Source organism: Tenrec ecaudatus, chromosome 1 (assembly GCF_050624435.1).
Source record: "Tenrec ecaudatus isolate mTenEca1 chromosome 1, mTenEca1.hap1, whole genome shotgun sequence".
NCBI lineage: Eukaryota > Metazoa > Chordata > Mammalia > Afrosoricida > Tenrecidae > Tenrec > Tenrec ecaudatus.
This window is the reverse complement of record NC_134530.1, coordinates 6,411,367-6,428,260: the sequence shown is the minus strand read 5'-3', so window position 1 is coordinate 6,428,260 and position 16,894 is coordinate 6,411,367. Positions and strand designations below refer to the sequence as shown.

General features: G+C 56.5%; 3 protein-coding genes across 3 annotated transcripts; 1 reads left to right on the top strand and 2 right to left on the bottom strand.

Moving 5' to 3' along the window:
* Positions 1–3,076: 3,076 nt before the first annotated feature.
* On the top strand, positions 3,077–3,460 carry PSPN (persephin; the record flags this gene model as incomplete). Its single annotated transcript, XM_075542306.1, has 1 exon — positions 3,077–3,460. A coding segment is annotated over one exon (384 nt), but the record flags the coding sequence as incomplete, so codon positions are not given.
* A 57-nt stretch (positions 3,461–3,517) lies between these two features.
* On the bottom strand, positions 3,518–5,301 carry ALKBH7 (alkB homolog 7). Its single transcript, XM_075545583.1, has 4 exons — positions 5,080–5,301; positions 4,237–4,410; positions 4,031–4,155; positions 3,518–3,832 (listed from the first exon to the last, which is right to left on the bottom strand). The coding sequence occupies exons 1-4, from the start codon at positions 5,281–5,283 to the stop codon at positions 3,640–3,642; spliced, it is 696 nt and encodes a 231-aa protein (XP_075401698.1). The 5' UTR covers positions 5,284–5,301; the 3' UTR covers positions 3,518–3,639.
* Positions 5,302–7,187: 1,886 nt separating this feature from the next.
* On the bottom strand, positions 7,188–12,120 carry CLPP (caseinolytic mitochondrial matrix peptidase proteolytic subunit). The gene is made up of 6 exons (XM_075545571.1): positions 11,895–12,120; positions 11,728–11,799; positions 11,245–11,341; positions 9,450–9,637; positions 9,209–9,314; positions 7,188–7,537 (listed from the first exon to the last, which is right to left on the bottom strand). The coding sequence occupies exons 1-6, from the start codon at positions 12,078–12,080 to the stop codon at positions 7,356–7,358; spliced, it is 831 nt and encodes a 276-aa protein (XP_075401686.1). The 5' UTR covers positions 12,081–12,120; the 3' UTR covers positions 7,188–7,355.
* Between the last annotated feature and the right edge of the window lie 4,774 nt (positions 12,121–16,894).

The window sequence follows — 16,894 nt, the reverse complement described above, 5'->3', positions numbered from 1 at the left end:
TGGGTCCCACATTGCTAGAAGCGGGATGGGGCCCGACAGTGTTTTCTTTGAGTCCCTGGTCTGAGTTTTTTGGCTGCTGGGCCCCCGTCTCATCCGGGCTGGGATCCTTGGGTGGAAAAAGGCTTCCTTCCCCATCCTGTTCGGAAGGCCCCTGGCTGCCAAGCGGGAATGCTTGAGATGTCAGGCTAAGTCCCTGGAATGCCTCAGGTTGGTCCAACCTCTCCTCATCCTTCCGCCCAACCTTTTTAGGACAACGGGGAAACTGCTGGGACCTCCCCCGGGCCCATCCAGCTCTGCAGCTTCAGAACAAACCCGCTCCCCCAGCTGGCCACAACATCGTCCCCTGTGTGTGTGTGTGTGGGGGGGGCACCCTTGTGCTCCGCAGCGTTGCCCGTGGCCAGTTTGTCAGGCAGCTGGGCAGCAGGCCTTTCTGAGGCACCCGGACAAGGTCCACTGCTGCTAATGCCTAGAGGCTAGGCCGTGCTGCAGGGCCGTTGGAAGCACAGGCCTGGCGTTCTGGGGGCCGCAGTTCAGTTTCTTCAGCATGGGCGACTTTGGGCATGCGAAGGACCCCTCCTGATGTCACCGTAGGTTAGGTATTGGACTGCTGGACACCCCCGTCAGTGGTTCAGACCCACCAGCTAGGAGCTGTTTGACTCTGTCCAGTAGGGTCAGATTTGGGGCAAGAGACGCCTCAGGCTCTCCTTTTTAGCACCTGAGCACAGCCTGCATGAACACCAAAAGGGTGGGGCCCCCCTTAGTAGTGTGGCAGGGGTGGGCCTCCCCCGACACCCCCTCAGTAGAGAGCTGTGCCCGAGGGGGCTGCTCTGGAAACATGTCACCAGGCTTTTCTTCCGGGACACCTAGGGGGTAGATGGGCTCGAACCACCAACCTTTAGCAAGAGTAATTTAGCACTTGATCATTTGTGGCACCCAGGGACTCCTTCCTAAAATCAAACTCCCTGCCAGTGAGTTGATGCCCATTCACAGCAGCCCTGTAGGACAGGGTAGAACTGCCCCGGTGGGTTTCCAAGACTGACTACGGGAGAGGAAAGCCTCGTCTTTCTTCCTCAGACCCACTGGTGGCCTCAAACTGCTGACCCTGGGTTAGCAGCCCAATGTGTAGCTGCTGGGCCGCCAGGGCTCCTAGGGACTCTGAGACGCGTTGAAGTTACGGTTGGTACCCAGCATCGTCCCCTTCAGACCTGTCAAGGGACATGGACGTCTGTTGACTCAGAAGCTCCTAAAAGTCCCGTGGTGGCAGGTACTGTGCCAAACGCACGTGAGCTAGTCTGGGTACTTTCAGAGAAACAAATCCACAGAAACTCATGTATAAGAGAGTTTTATATTTTGGGTCTAATTTATTTTAAATCATTTTGTTGGGGCCTCATACAATTCTTATCACTGTCCATCCACCCATCCATTGTGTCAAATGCATATGTACATTTGTTAAGAGACTTTTTTTAAGAGAGTTTTATATCAAGGTTAAGTGCACATCAAAACATCCCAACCCAGTGCTGCCCAAGCCCACAAGTCCACCACTCACCCATTCGTCCAACACCAATCCACAAAGTCCTCCATCTCACAAAACAGGCAATGATGCCGACTGCAGGAGGAAAGCCGAGTCAGTGAACGTGTAAGCATCTGAGCGCTGGCAGGGGTCTCCACACGGCTGCTCCAGCACCTAGGGCTTCATCGAGGTAGGTCCATGTGACTTCTCCTCAGGGATGTCTTGCAGGAAGTGGCTAAGGCAGCTGCACCCTGGTCCGACCATCACTAAGCAAGAGACCCGAGAACTAGAAAGGCGAGGCTCACTGAGCCATACATCTCTGCCCTTCAATTAACCCCACGTGTTTATCGTCCAGTTTGGCACAATAAACTACCTCAGCACACATCCTTCTGTCTTCATCGACGGAATCTCAGTGACGCAGTGCTTAAGCACGCCCCTGCCACCGGTCGTTGCTGACTCTCAGGGCCCTGCAGGATGGAGCTGACCGGTGGGTTTCCCAGAGGGGCGATCCTCATTGGCACAACCTCAACGTTGTCCAAAGAGAGGAAGGCAGGTGGGGTTTGAGGGAGAAAGGCCTAGTGATCTCCCATCAGGATGATGGCCCGAGAGACCCCACAGTTCTGTCACGTGGGGTTGCCATGAGGCACGAACTGTGGGAAGGAGGGGACGGACACTCACTCCCCGGAGTGATACCAAGCTCGGCACAGATGCCACCAGGCTGAGTTCCTAGGACCTACTCTCCCTTCTGTTGGGCCAATTGCTCCCGGGACCTAGTGGTTCTCAAATTCCCTTCTGTTCTGATGGTGGTTCCCAGGAGGTGGCTGTGGGCCCTTCTAGAGGGGCTCCCCCGAGGGAAGCAGGGGCCCCATCCTGGGCAACCCCATCCTTGGCTGTCCCCATGCCTCGCCCTTTTCCTGTTTTGATGTTGGCTTCACCGGCCTGCCCGGAGACAGGCATGACATCCTAATCCTCTGTGGGGAACCATGAGGAGCGCCCCCACACCCGCCCCAGCACACACAGCTGCTCCGCCGGCCACGCAAGTGGGTCTCCTGAGCTTCAGCTCCCAACTAGTGGGGAGAGATCCCCTGGGGGAGGGGGTCCCATGACACCCCCCACTCTCCCTGATGATTGCAGGTAGCCCAGCTAGGGGTGCTGGTCACCCGGCCTGGGCTGGGCCCTGGCTGCTAAGTCACCCTCGTAAATCAGACTGCTGAGGGGTGTCGGAAACAGACTGTGGAATGTCTGGGGGGGCGGGAGGGCTTAACTCTAAGGAGCACAGGTGGGTGGGGCGGGAGGAGTGAACACCCCTACCATCACCCCCCTTGCCTGAGCTGAGGCATAAATGGAGGGCAGGGGCTCCGCGGCCTCAGGACTTGTCGCTATGTCCCCGGGGGGAGTTTTGCTTGGCTGCCTGATGTCCCTGTGGCTGCTGCTGGACCTCGGCAGGGGCCCTGCTGCCCTGGGGTCCCCATTGGTGGACTCTGCAGGCTTCTGGACTCGGCGCATAACAGAGACTGGAGAGACCCAGAGGCAGTGGCTGGGTATGTACCCCAAGCCCCCGTTTGATCCCCAACTCCTGCCTTCCCAGGTCCTGCCCACTCACATCAGCTGCCCCTCTCTCCCTCAGGACCCCGCCGTCCACTCACTCGCCTTCGCCGAGCCCTAGCCGCCCCATGCCAGCTCTGGAGCCTGACCCTGCCGGTGGCCGAGCTGGGCCTGGGCTATGCCTCTGAAGAGAGGGTGGTCTTCCGCTACTGCGCCGGCAGCTGTCCCCGTGGTGCCCACACCCAACATGGCCTGACGCTGGCCCGCCTGCGGGGCCAGGGCCTCGCCCATGGCGGGCCCTGCTGCCGGGCCACCAGCTACACAGATGTGACCTTCCTGGACAACCACCATCGTTGGCAGCGGCTGGTCCAGCTCTCGGCAGCGACCTGCAGCTGCAGTGACTGAGAAGGGAAGCAGGCTGGGGGTGTGAGGTTGGCCCAATAAAGAAAGCACTCTCTTGGCTTGGGGATCTTGTCCGGCCAGATGTGAGACCATCAACCTCGATCCCCAGGGGGGCAGTTCCCAGGCTCCCCCAGAACACTGCAGCCCCTGCAGACAGGCTGTGGTTGCTTCGCTAGCTTTATTTACACACTGTCCGTGACGGGTGGGGGGCAGCCTGGGGGGTCAGTAGACTGCGGGGAGCAACCCGGGCTCTGCTCCTCAGGGGGGGAGCGGCAGATGACTGAGATGCGGCGGTCCCTGGGGATCCGGCGCTCCCCAAAAAAGGAGTCTTGGTCCCGAAGGATCTCATGGGAGAAGTCGTAGCGGGCAGAGCCCCTGAGAGGGGGAGAGAGGAAGCAGAGGGGTGACTTGGGGTGGGGCCTCTGTCCAGGCAGTCTTGGGTCCCCACCCCCTGGGCAAACTCTGGTATCAGGGAGGACTGTGGAGCAGGGCATCGGGTGGTGGCAGCTGCCAGGACTCTGGGTAATAGGCAGGGTGGCCCGCCGGGAACAGTCGAGGCTGAGTTTGAGGTACCTAAGGATGTAGAGAGAGCCAGGCTCCAACAAGAGCTCCAGCCACTCTGTGGGCTCCTGGGTGTGCACCAGCCGCATGACGCTGGAGGACAGCAAGGACAGGCCTGCAATGGTGGCTCCACAGAACTGCAGGGGGTGGGGCATGTTAAGCTGCTGAGTACACCATGTCCCCTCACAGGGAGCCCCTCAGACCCCGCCTCTGCTCACCTTGACACTGTCCACATGTGGCTTGATGTAGCCCTTCGGCTCCAGGTCCAGCACGTGGACTAGGGGGAGCAGGACCTGGTTGGGGCCGAAGGCAGCCTCCCGCACGCGTTGCAGGATGGCCTGGCTGGCCTCCGACCAGCGTGACTTCTCCGTCTCCCGGAAGCCGTGAATGGCCTGCACAGAGAGGGCACAGGTCACGCCTAAAGGCTCCCCGGGGAGACGGGTGGACAGGGAAACTGAGGCTTGGGAGGGGCCGCGTGCAGCCCACTTTCCAGCAGGGTGCTATCAAGACACTGTCCTAGACTTCAAGCCCCTTCCTCTGAGCCGCATCTGGGACTGGCCTTCCCCACACACTGCCATCAAGTCATGCCGACCCATAGCGTCCCTACAGGAAAAGAGAATTGGCCCCTTTGAGTGTACGAGATGGTAAACTTGATGGCAGTAGAAAACCCCGCTTTTCTCCTACAAGAGAAGCGCTTGTGAACAGCTGTGTTTGCAGATCGCAGTGGTCCAACATGTGACCACTGGACACCAGGGCTCCCTCCGCCATTGACCCTCAGGCTCCCACTTAATTTCTCAAACTGCCCCAACTTGATCCTAAGTGCCCTGTCTCCGCCCGCTACCACCCACCTTCCTCAGCTCCCTGCACACCTAGTCCGAGCACCGGCCAGGCACGGGTCAGCATTCCAGGGCCCGCCCCCTTGCGCCCCGCCCCAAACGGCCCGGCCACGCCCCAAGGCCCACATCCAGTGCACGGATACGCGCTCCAGCTCCCGCCCCGGCCGTGGCCCCGCCCCGGCCGTGGCCCCGCCCCCGGCCGTGGCCCCGCCCCCGGCCCCGCACCGCGTCCCAGTGGTCGTATTCGTAGCGGCGGCGGCGCAGGGCTGGCTCCAGTTCGCGGCGCAGCGTCTCTTCCTCGGCCGCGCTCAGGAAGCCGGGCCGCACCACGGCAGCGTCCCGCAGGCGGCTCAGCACCGCCGGACCCGACCCTCGCACCCAGCCCTGCCCGGACACTGCCCGCAGCGCGCGCTGCCCGCTCCCGGCCATGGCCCTGGAAGCCGGCGGGGGCAGTGGAACGCCCCAGGATCGCAACCATTGGTTGCGGCCACACCGGGTCGCCCACCCATTGGCTTTCCCTAAAGTCCCGCCTCTTACTTATCACGATTGGCTGATCCTTGGCCTGACCTCTCAGGCTATTGGCTCCCCTTAGAACCCGCCTCCTCGCCGACGTTGTTAGGGCCTAGCCACCTGGCTAGCTCTTCCTACCGGCTGGGCTCCAAGCCCACCTGCAGGCCAAGACTATTAGTGCATTTCATTGACAACTGACCGGACGTCATTGGTAGTTGCAGGTCATGGTCCCACCTCTTTTGACACCAACTTCCCAGATCTGGTCAACGTTGGGCAGGTGAGATGTTGCCCAGGGGGCAGTGGTTAAAGGTCAGGGTCAAAGACAAGATTATGAAGTTTCCCAAGGTTGGACTACGTGGTCTACAGGCTAATTAACGAGACCTACACCTTAAAACAATAAAAGTCTTGATAGGATTGGCATCTGTTGGTACCTCCTGGAGTTTCAATCCTGTGTACATGTGAGGACATGGTGTTTGGTAAAACACAACCACCGTCATCCAGGCCATGCCAACTCACAGCGACCCTTAGGGAAGAGCAGGCCTACCCCTGTGGGTTTCCAAGACTGTGACGTTTCGAGAGGAGAGACTGGTCCTTTGAGAAGGGCATCGAGCTTGGTAAAGGCAGTATTACAGTGGAAGGCCCTTAAGGAGATGGACCAACACGGCTCAGGCAGACAAACAATTGTGCAGGCGGTCCGGGACCGGGCAGTATTTCGTTGTGCATAAGATTCCATTCTGTTATCCAGTCCACTATGGGTTGGAAATGACTCAATGTCACCTAACAGCAAGAAATCTTTACAGAAGTAGAAAGCCTCACTTTGCTCCTGAAGAACGGTCGGAGGTTCCGAACTGCTGACTTGGGGTTAGCACTTTAAATTGTCACCTCTCTGTCACCAGGGGCTCCTCAGAAGTAAAGGTTGACAATGAGCCGGAACTCACATGATGGCGCCTCACAACATACACATATGAAACAATGAATAAAGGAGGTAGAACTGATGCCCTTGGGCCAGTGTTTAGGTTCACTATCGACTATACCGTGGGTTGCCAGCGGAAGGAACAAACCTGTCCTGAAGGAAGTACAGCCAGGACGCTCCTTAGAAGCAAGAGTGAGACCTTGTCTCACACACTCTGGCCGTTACCAGGAGGAACTAGTCCCTGGAGCAGGATGTCATGTTTGGTAAAGGAGAGAGCATCAAAGAAGAGCGAGACCTTCGATGAGAGGGACTGACACAGGAGCCGCAGCAATGCGTTCCACAGGACCAGGCAGGGTCTCCTCCTGCTATCGGAAGGGGCTTCAAAAGTTGGAGGAAAACCTTAAGGAAAAAGATACTGGAATTTTCCACAAACCCTTGGAAGCCCTGTCATGGTACATGAGGGTGCAAGGAGCCCACCCACTTGACAGCACCTCACAAGAACTAGCTGCAGGGCTGGCGGCTTTGAAGGCATCCAGAAGCTGCTCAGAAGACCGGCCTGGGAACCCAGACTAAAGGTAGGAAGAAAGGCCTGGAGGTGGCCTTCTGACACCCCGCCAGTGCAAAGCTCACGCAGTCCAACCCACCAGCTGTCATGGGGACAGACTGGCCCTGGCGGAGTTTGGTCTAGCTGTACGGGGCTTGCCGTTGGTTCCAGGGTGCACGGGGCCCCTGTGAGCTGGGGGCTGAGTCCATGGCAGCGAGCGGACAACAGGACAGCTGTTTGCTGCAGGGAGAAGGGCGAGTACTGGCTCAGGGCTGGTGTGACCTGGCGGGGTGTGGACTCCGCAGTAGAGAAGAACGTGGGTGTAGTAGGCATGTGCATGCCTGAGCACACGCGCGTACACACACGTAGCAAAGATCATGAAGGTTTACTTTAAAATCACAGTGTCTCAGCAGCCCACCCTGTCACCCAAAGTTCAGAAAGGGGATTCAGGTTCGGCAACCGGAGGGGAGCAGGGCTGCATACTCTGGGGTCCGCCGGCCCCACAACTTGTCTTCCCCAAAGGAGACTGGGCTCTCAGGAGCTTGCTGGGACGGGGTCTGTGGTCCCCACCACTGCCGCCACTGCCGCCGGCTCCTTTTGCACCAACTCTGGCTCATCCTCTCCATCGTGGGGCGGGTGGACCAGCACCTTGTCCAAGATGCCAAACTCCTGGGCCTCCACGGGACTCATGTACCGGTCCCTTTCCATGGCTGCCTCTGTGAAAGGAAAGCAGGCAGGGGGTCAGGAGCCAGCTCTGGGTGTCACCCATTGCCAAAGGGACCCTGGCCGCCTCCTCGCTGGCTCTCTGTGCCTGGACTTCCTCATTGGGAAAATCTCAGCAGCCATGAATCTCTACTTGCTCTGGGCTAGGTTTTGTACCCGGCTGCTGTTGAATGGCCTCCTGTTCTTCATAGGGCCGTCACCTCCTCAGTGGCATTCGACAGAGCAAGCGGGAAAGCGCTCAACTATAAGCCAAAAGGTTGGTGGTTCAGGACCACCCAGGGGCGCCTTGAAAGCAAGGCCTGGAGATCTACTTCTGAAAACCCTTCAATGGACGGCAACCACCAAGGTCATGGAGATTCTAATGTGCTTCTAATCCACCTTTCCCAAAGGAGCCCTGGTGGCATAGTGGTTATGCATTGGACTGCTAATTCTAAGGTCAGCAGTTCGAAACCACCATCCTCAGGAGAAAGATGGGGCTTTCCACTCCCTTAAAGAGTTATGTTCTCAGAAACGTCCCGGAGCAGTTCTGCCCTGAACTAAAGGCTCTCTATGAATCAGAACTGACTCCACGGCAGTGAGTTTGGGTTTTTTTTGGAAGGAGCTCTGGTGGGATAGTGGGTTACGCATTGGGCTGTTAACCACAAGGTCAGTTGTTCAAAATCACTAGTCACTTTGCCGGAGAAAGATGAGGCTTTCTACTCGTGTAAAGTGTGACAGCCTCAGAAACCCACAGGGGCGGTTCTGTCTCATCAGGCCTCTACCAGTCGGAACCGACGCCATTGCAGGGAGTTGTGAGTGTGAAGGGGCCCTGGGGGCCTTGGCTGCTAACTGCATGGTCGGTGGTTCAAAACCACCAGCCATTCCTTGGGAGAAAGACGAAGCTGTCTGCTTGCGTGAAGACTTAGAGCCTCAATAAACCTATTGTACCCAGGGTCGCTATGGGTCGTGGCCGTGGGATCTTTTGGTCTGGCATTGAGTAGGCAGCAGCCAAGAATGCTGCTGCATGTCACACAACGCACAGGGCGGCCCCCACCACAGAGAGTACTGTCCCGGCCCCGAATGACTACAGGGCTGAGGTGTGGAACATGCCCGATGTTGCCCTTTTCTGGATGTGGGCTGTTTATATCCCTGATTAAACGTCTTCTTACCTAGTTTATCGTGTGAGGGAATTGCCTGTCAGTGTGTCGTGCTGTGGTGGCTAGTGTGTGGACAGGATTCGGGAAGCTATGTCACTGGGGTTTCCAATGCCAGCCGGGTCACCCACGGTGAACAGGGGTGGGGCTACTGTCACTGGGATTGTTTTCCGATTTCCTTTCCGCAGTTCTCCTTGTTACTGTACAGAAACCCAACGGCTTTTTGCGTGTGGGCCCTGAACCCGGGCTGATCCTTCCATTCACCCCCAACAGCCTTCCTGCGGAATTGTTGGGGTGTCCTAAGGGTAAGAACACACTATCTGTGAATAGAGATTCCTACGTCCTTCTCCCCAATTCCTACACCCTTCATTTCCTTTTCGTGTCTTATAGCTGCAGCTGTAGAGTGTTGAAGAGAGGTGGCAGACGGCATCCTCATCATCTGGTTTCCACTGAGAACACTGCCTGGCGCCTACTTTCCTGTTCAGAGGAACTCAATGGGTGGTCCGGGCCGGGTGTGGGCAGGGCACTCACCGATCACCTGCAGGCTCTGCTTGGTGTGTTTGGAGTAGATACTGTACAGCTGCTTCTTCAGTTTCATGATTTCTTCTGCCTGGATGGCGATGTCTGTGGCTTGGCCCTGGGGGATGTCCGCAGAGGCAGAAGACAGCGGGGTCAGGGGTGGGGGTGGTGCTCACAGGACTTGGGCTTGGAGCCCCTCCAAAGCCTGTCTCCTTCTGCCCCCCCCCCCCCGGGAGGGCTTCCTGATACTCACTCGGGCGCCCCCCGAGGGCTGGTGGATCATGATTCGGGAGTTGGGGAGTGAGTGGCGCATGCCTGGCGAGCCAGCGGCTAGAAGCAGGGAGCCCATGCTGGCGGCTTGGCCGACACACCACGTGCAGACGGGGTTCAGGATATACTGCATCGTGTCATAGATGGCCAGGCCTGAGGTCACCACGCCGCCTGCGGGAGGGGACGGGTGAGCTATGGTAGAGGCAGCTCTTCTATGAGCCCTGTGCTCACGGTACCCCCCCACCTCATCCCCGTGTAGATCAGGGCAGGACTGAGCCCCATGGCAGATCACCAGGGCTTTCTTCCGCAGTGCCGCTGGAGGGGTCTGAACCTCCAACCTCAGGGTTCACAGCTGAAGGCAAACCATCCACCAACCACCCCACCCCACCTCCGGGGGCCTGGCACCTCACGTTGTTGGGTGCTCTGCAGTTGGTTCTGACTCACAGCAACCCCGTGGGGCAGAGAACCGTCACACAGGGTTCTCTGGCCAGTCACCTTTCAAGGAGATAGCCAGGCATTTCCGCTGTGGCATCACTAGGTGGGCCGCGACTATAAGTCTTTAAGTTAGTGGTCCAGCACAATCCGTTTGCAACCTTCTCAAAAAACACCACCACCACCGCCGCCATCGAGTCCAGGCTGACTCACAGTGTCCATATAAGGCAGAGTAGAACTGCCCGTGGGTTTCTGAGACTGTCAATCTTCACAGAAGCAGATGCCTCTTCTTTCTCAGAGCAGTTGGTGGTTTTGAACAGCTGACCGTGCGGTTTGCAGCAAACTGTGTAACCAACCCATCACCACACCTTTAAACCAAGGGGTCACAAATGTAAATGCCTCTACATGGAGACAGACTAGGTGACACGGGCCAGGTGACTGATGTGGGCCGAGGGCCACCCAGCCTATTACATTTTCAATTGCAGGAGAAATCGAGAATGCCTTGGGCATGAACCCTGGCCAGACAGTTTCTCACTTGTGTGTCAAAGGGTTCTGGGATGGAGCAAACGGTTCCCACATGTGGCTGCTACCAAAAAGCCAGAGGTTCCAGCCACCTAGAGGCACCGCAGAAGAAAGGGGAGGCATTCTACTTCGGAAAAATCAGCCACAGAAAACCCCACGGGGAGGTTCTCCTCTGACGTATGTGGGGTTGCCAGGAATCAGGCTCAACTACACTGCCTAGCTGGAGTCCATCGAGAGGCGCCTCGGAAGAAAGGCCTGGCGAACTTCCAGGAGATGAAAATGAAACAATACAAAGCAAACCCAAGTCGTTGGAAACCCGGGTGCAAATAACTCTCCACTCACTGCCATCAAGTTGATGCGGACTCAAAGCGACCCCACAGAACGGGGCAGAACTGGGTTTCCAAGGCTGTCACTCTTCACAGGAGTACATATAACACACACGCGCTAGTCATGAGTCAGTTAACTCAATACACATTTTTGTTGTCTCTCTGGGCTTCAAATATATAATGCAGTTGGGGGTGGAGAATGGGACTACCTTGCCAGTTTAAAATTTGTTGTTAACTAGATCAAATTTGTTTTAGGGGGGTAAAAAAAGCCAAACTCTATCCAGAATCAATGAAGTCACACTCTACAGCACAAATCTGGTGCCAGTTTCTTATCCTGGGCCTTGAACACAAGGGCCAAGCACTGTTTTGGAGACTTCAAGGCAGAAGTCGGTGGGAGTCTGAAGAAAGCTGGGATCTAGCCATCCATCTCCAGGGCGCATGCTCCCCTCTCCCCTCCCCACCCCTTCCCAGGATCTGGGTCTCCGAGTCCCCGCGCACCAGGGCTGTTGATGTACATGTGGATGGGCTTCTTGTTGCTCTCCGACTGCAGAAACAGCAGCTGCGCAATCACCAGACTGGCCAGACTGTCATCGATCTGGGGATGGGGAGGGCGGGGCACGGCCCCCAGATTGGGGGAGGAAAGCGTTAAAGGAAGGGGGCTGGGGAAGAGTCAGAGAACTAAGAAGGGGGAGACTGGGGAGTGGCTTGGGGTACGTGAAAGAGGACTGAAGGTACCAGAAGGGGAGAGGGGCAGAATGGCTCACACTCAGGGACTGGTGGGGAGCCCAGGCATGAGGCAGGGGGAAGGGGGTGTACTGGTTCCTGGAGAAGGGTCGGGAAGAATGGAAACCCCGAAGGTTGGAGGGGTTAGGGCTCCGAAGAGGGGGTGTCGGAAAAGGGCCCTGATGTTATGCGGGGCAGGGCTGGTGGGGCTCGGGGTCTTAGGGGGAGACCGAGGGCACGTGTGCGCGGGGCTCTCACCGGTCCCATGACGCACACGATGCGCTCGCGCAGCAACCGCGAGTAGATGTCATAGGCGCGCTCGCCGCGACCCTGCAGCAGGCAGATGCAGGGGAGGTTAAACGGGGCCTGGAGGGCACCGCAGCCAGCCCGGAGCCCCGGCCCTTGTCCCCGCACGGCCGCCGTACCGTCTGCTCGACCACGATGGGAATGAGCGGGAGAGCCCGGGCTGCTGTTGCGTGCAGGGTCCGCTGTAGCGCCAGGCTGGGCTCGGGGGTCCGCCGCGGGAGGAGACGGGCGGCGAGGCGGGGCCCCAGCGCGGGCCACCTGCCTGCGGCCACCCGAGGCCCTCCCACCAACACTCGGGACCACATCCCGCTGCTCGTACGTCTCGGCTTCCGTCCGAAGGCGCAACTACAACTCCCAGCGTGCCTCGCCCCCCGCGGAACGTGCACGCCGGGCGGCCCACTTCCGGGAAACTGGACGCACACGCTTAGGGGCGGGTCTTTGGGAGGCGGAGCCAGGGGCGGGCCTTTGGGAGGCGGAGCCAGGGGCGGGGCCTTTGGGGCGGAGCCAGGGGCGGAAATGGAGTCTACATAGAGCCACAGTACTTTCTTGGAGGTGGTCGTTCAGGTTCCTGGGCCGACGGATTTTCTTTCTTTTTCTACTCTTCACGCTTTTATATACAATTAGTTCCAGTGTGGCCACACCTGAGATTGGGATGGAGGCCCAGCGAGGCCTTGCTCTCCAGGAACTTAAAGCCGTGGAGGCCCACACCTATCCCTACTTCCTGGCCATTTACGTTCCAGTGCGAGGGAGTCTGCTGTCGACTTTCTAGGAGGAGCCGGTATTGGAGCAGGACTTTGAGGGCGGGTGAGGAGAAGAACGGGGAGAGCGGGCAGACGCAGGAACGGTCCAGATCATGTTTGGGATCTGGGGTTCATTTTCATCCTTTAGCTCACATGCCGCTTTCTCAGAGTGCCCCTCGCTCTGTCCCCAGCCTAGACTTGTGCCTGACACACAGTAACCCCAAACGCACTGCCATAGACTTGATGCGACTCACAGAGCCACCCTGTATGGGGTTTAGATGGTGCTTAACAATGGTGAGTTGGAATCGACAAGGCGTTATCTGTTTGTGTTTATTTTACTGACTGTGTGCGTGACACGGTAGGTAAAATGACACACAGTCGGTAAAATTAAAAGCCAAAATATCACTGCGGTCACATCCAACATGTTAGGTGCCACCCAACCCTGATAGAGGGTTGCTCTGAGTTGCCATAGGAGTCCTGGTGGCATAGCGGGTTACACGTGGGGCTGCTAACTGCAAAGTCAGCAGTTTGAGACCACCAGCGGCTCCTTGGAAGAAAGAAGAGCTTTTCTACTTCCACAAAGAGTTACAGTCTCAGAAATCCACTGCCATTGCTGGCAGTGAGAGGGCTTTTGAAAACCTTTTTTCTGAGGTGCCTCTGTGTGGTGGTTTTGAACTGCCAACCTTTGGGCTCATAATTGAGAGCTTAACTGTTTGCACCACCCAGGCATTCCTCCCTATACAATGAGGACAATAATAATAAAAGTAATAAACCCTCACTGCTATCCAGTCGACACAGGCTCATAACAAGGGTAGAACTGCCCCTGAAGGTTTCCCAGACTTTTCCTGGAGTGGAAAGCCCTGTCTTTCTCCCAAGGAGCGGTTCAGGGTTTCAAACTGTTGATCTTGCTATTAGCAGCCCAATGCATAACCACGATACCACCAGGGCTCCAATGAAGATAGTACAGTCATTTACTTCCTAGGCCTGACACACAGTTATGCACGAGGTCCTCGGGGAGAGACTTGGAACAGCACATGCTCCATTTGCAGTAGTTAAGGCTGCATTGCTCTCCATAGTTTCCAATGGCTAGTTCCTCTAAAGTGGACAGCCTATTCCTTCTTTGTCCAACAGCTGAAAGTTGGACACTGACTAAGGGAGACTGAGGAAGAACCGCTGCATTTGAATGACGACATTGGCAGAGAAGATAGAAAGTACTATGGACGGCCCACAGCACAAACTTATCTGTCTTGGAAGAAATACCACGGCCTAAATGCTTAGAAGTGAGACTTCATCTCAGGGACTTCAGACATGTTGTCAGGAGAGACCAACCCCTGGAGAAGGACATCATGGTTGGTGAAGTGGAGGAGCAGCGAAAGAGAGGAAGGCCCTTCGCTTCCCAAGATGTGTGGGGTTATAAAGAAACTTTCCCCCAGCTTTGTCTCCCCCAAAGACATGCCAAACATTAGGGGCTTTTTGCCAGCATATGGGGGGAGGTCAGATGCTTAGAGACATCCTCCCTGAAGTCATTCACTCCCCAGACTACGGTAGGTCCTGCTCCCTGCAACTAAGGACAATGGGCTACTTTCCCCTAAAGGCTTGCAGTTATTGACTTGGTTTCTGTAGGTGGGGTTCACACCCTACTGATAATGGTTTCTATGGAGATCCGGGCAACAGATCAAACCGGCTCAGTGACATCCAAAGTTAGGCTGCCATCCTGAATCTAGGCTCCACCCATCTTGCCACATGTATACCCCCAATCCCTCCTCTTCCTATTGCGTGGATACCCCTAGATCATCCCCCTTCCATTACTGTATTACCTAGAGCACAACCCTTTCCTGTGACGTATGTCTTCACCTGTAATTAGGGGGCTTGCATGTCCCCTACAAGTGAGGCTGAGGTGAGCATTGCTACCATGAAATGTGTCTGACTCCATTATTTCAATCTCTCTTCTATCTCTCATGCTCTTTATGACTTTACTATAATCTTTACTTAATATCGCTGTACAGTTGAGCCTACCAGACCCGTGATGATGTGTTAGGGGCAGGACTTCCCCTGACCAAGATGGATGGACACAGTGGCTGCAACAATGGATTCAAACATAACAAATGTGAGGATGGGGCAGGACCAGGCGATGTTTCATTCTGTTGACTGAATAGAGTCATTATGCACCGAAGAACAACGATGGACACCCTAACATCCTGCTGGGTATGCGGTGGGCTGTTAACCACAAAGTTGGCAGTTCAAATCCACCCATCTCCCTGTGGGAGAAACATGAGGCCGCCTGCTCCCATAAAGATGTACAGTCTTGGAAACCCTACAAAGGGTCGCTATGAGTTGAAACAGATTCGATGACAATGCTTTTGGTTTTGTTTTAAATAATCCAAGCATTGGAGTCTGTGAGTGGTGCACACAGTGAAGCAAACAGCTCCTCTCGAAAGGCACTTCTGTTTGAATCCACCCAGAGGTGTCTCAGAAGAACCTGACGATCGATCGATCGATCTACTCCAAAACAGTCACAGCTACGAGAACCCTTAGGGAGAGCAGTTCCACTTGGCAATGCACGGCGCAGCCTCCTGTAAGGATTGGCTCATGGTAACTGGTTTGATTTGGGTAAGGCTTCCCCTAGCCCACTGGGCAGCGACACTCCTCCATGTCTGTCCCCAAGCCCACCCTCTAAAATTCTGCACACACAGGAAAGAATGTGCCTTTGTCAGAAGCCAGCGTGCCAAGGGCAGTGATAGAAGTACGAACGATGACCACCGAAAGTGATCATCTCACGACGCCGATGGACAAAGAAGACCTCAGCATGCATTCTTCCACCCCGGAGGGGCCAAGCCCATTCCTCATTACTGTGTAGTATAGAAGGGCCCTAGACCCCAAGTTGGAAGCTGACCTGGCACTGTTCTGTCTTGCCCTCGGCAAGCATCCCGGTGAGAAATAAACTTTGCTCTTCCCAACCCATCTGGCCTCGTGACGGAAACTGAGGCTCTCCCTGAGACCTTACAGTTTGGCTATTGATGCATTAGATCAGGAAACACAGATGTCTGAGAAGCCTTTCCCGAGGAGGGTCCATTCGAAATGGGTTTTGATGGATGAGTAGGAGTTCACCAGGCAAGGTCTGTGCTCTCCGCTTGATGGTGGGACCCAGACGAGGTGAGTCTTGTTTCCCATGTGTCCTCCAGGGCCCGCTCCCACCCCCCACATCTAATGGGGAGATGGCAGTGGAGCACAGATACCCCACAGGTTTATGGGATCAGGAACACAGCAGAAAGAATGAAGGGTGGAAAATGAGGGGGTCACGGGTCCAGGAGAAAACAAACACTCGCAGGTGGGACCTCATGGTTTGGAAACATCTTTATCTTCACTTTTCTTCCACGGAGGCAGAGGAGGTGGGTGGGCAGCCTACTGGCCTAGTTTCTGCCATGAGTCAGGAGAAGCTTCCCTTTGTCCAAGGAGGCTACAGGTAGGAATCCCTGCTGGGCCGGTTCCACCCTGGGGTGCAGGGGTGGGGCCAGCAGCTCCCACCGCCCCCGCAGGCTTGCCCTAGTGCTGCCCCACAACGCTGGCCCATCCTGCCACACCAACAAGGCTAGGCGGTTCCTGGTGCTGCTGCTCAGGGAGCCGGGGGAATGGAGGGGCAGGATTGGGTGGGTGGGGTGCTTCACCTTCACCACTGGCCCCATCTAGCCACACAGTCCAGCCCCTCACCAGCGCCTCCCTCCTCCCCTCTGTTAACGTTTGCTTGTGCTGAGGGTGCAAGTGGGCGCAGCAAACGCGTCTTCCCAAGCCACAGTTCATACCCAGATTGCCCTCTGCTGTGGGCTGAAGCTGCCCACCTACCCCAACCCGTGTCAGCGCTCTCCCAGTGCCCCGCTGGGCTCCCCCATCTCCCCCCCCGGCCCCCCACAGTCTCCTGGAGAGGTACCCTCAGCATCAAATTAGAAGTGTGTTCTCTCAGGGGGATTTTTTTGGGGGGAAGTGGTAGGAGTGGGGCTTCCAGTCGCACTGATGGGTACATGCGGCTTTTTTTTCTTTCTATTTTTGCTTTGGATTTTATGCCCTGTATTGATACCCATTTCAATTAGCACCTCCTGTTGGCATCTTGATCAGAGTTGGCCGTAGTGGTGGTAGGGAACCATCTATTTCTGCTGGGTCTCGGAGCCCTTGGCTCCTCCCCTGGTAAATCTCACCGGGTCTCACGCGGCGGCAACTACTGTTCCACGTGTCTTGCAGTTTTCTCTGTTCTGAGGTCCAAAGCATAGCCCTTCCAATTCCTAATTCAAACCCAAGCCAACTCCACTGCTGTTGACTCTATCCCAACTCTCGGGGAGCTGATAGAACGAGAGTAGAACGGCCCCTTACGGTTACAGCTGGGGGTC

Excerpts from the sequence above, each read along its gene's own strand:
- ALKBH7 (XM_075545583.1), bottom strand. The coding sequence starts at position 5,283 with ATGGCCGGGAGCGGGCAGCGCGCGCTGCGGGCAGTGTCCGGGCAGGGC. Across the intron at positions 4,156-4,236 it reads CACATGTGGACAGTGTCAAG|TTCTGTGGAGCCACCATTGC; the intron begins GTGAGCAGAGGC and ends CACCCCCTGCAG. Across the intron at positions 3,833-4,030 it reads GGCTCTCTCTACATCCTTAG|GGGCTCTGCCCGCTACGACT; the intron begins GTACCTCAAACT and ends TCCCCCTCTCAG.
- CLPP (XM_075545571.1), bottom strand. The coding sequence starts at position 12,080 with ATGTGGTCCCGAGTGTTGGTGGGAGGGCCTCGGGTGGCCGCAGGCAGG. Across the intron at positions 9,638-11,244 it reads CATGTACATCAACAGCCCTG|GCGGCGTGGTGACCTCAGGC; the intron begins GTGCGCGGGGAC and ends CCCCTCCCGCAG. Across the intron at positions 7,538-9,208 it reads GCAGAGCCTGCAGGTGATCG|AGGCAGCCATGGAAAGGGAC; the intron begins GTGAGTGCCCTG and ends TTCCTTTCACAG.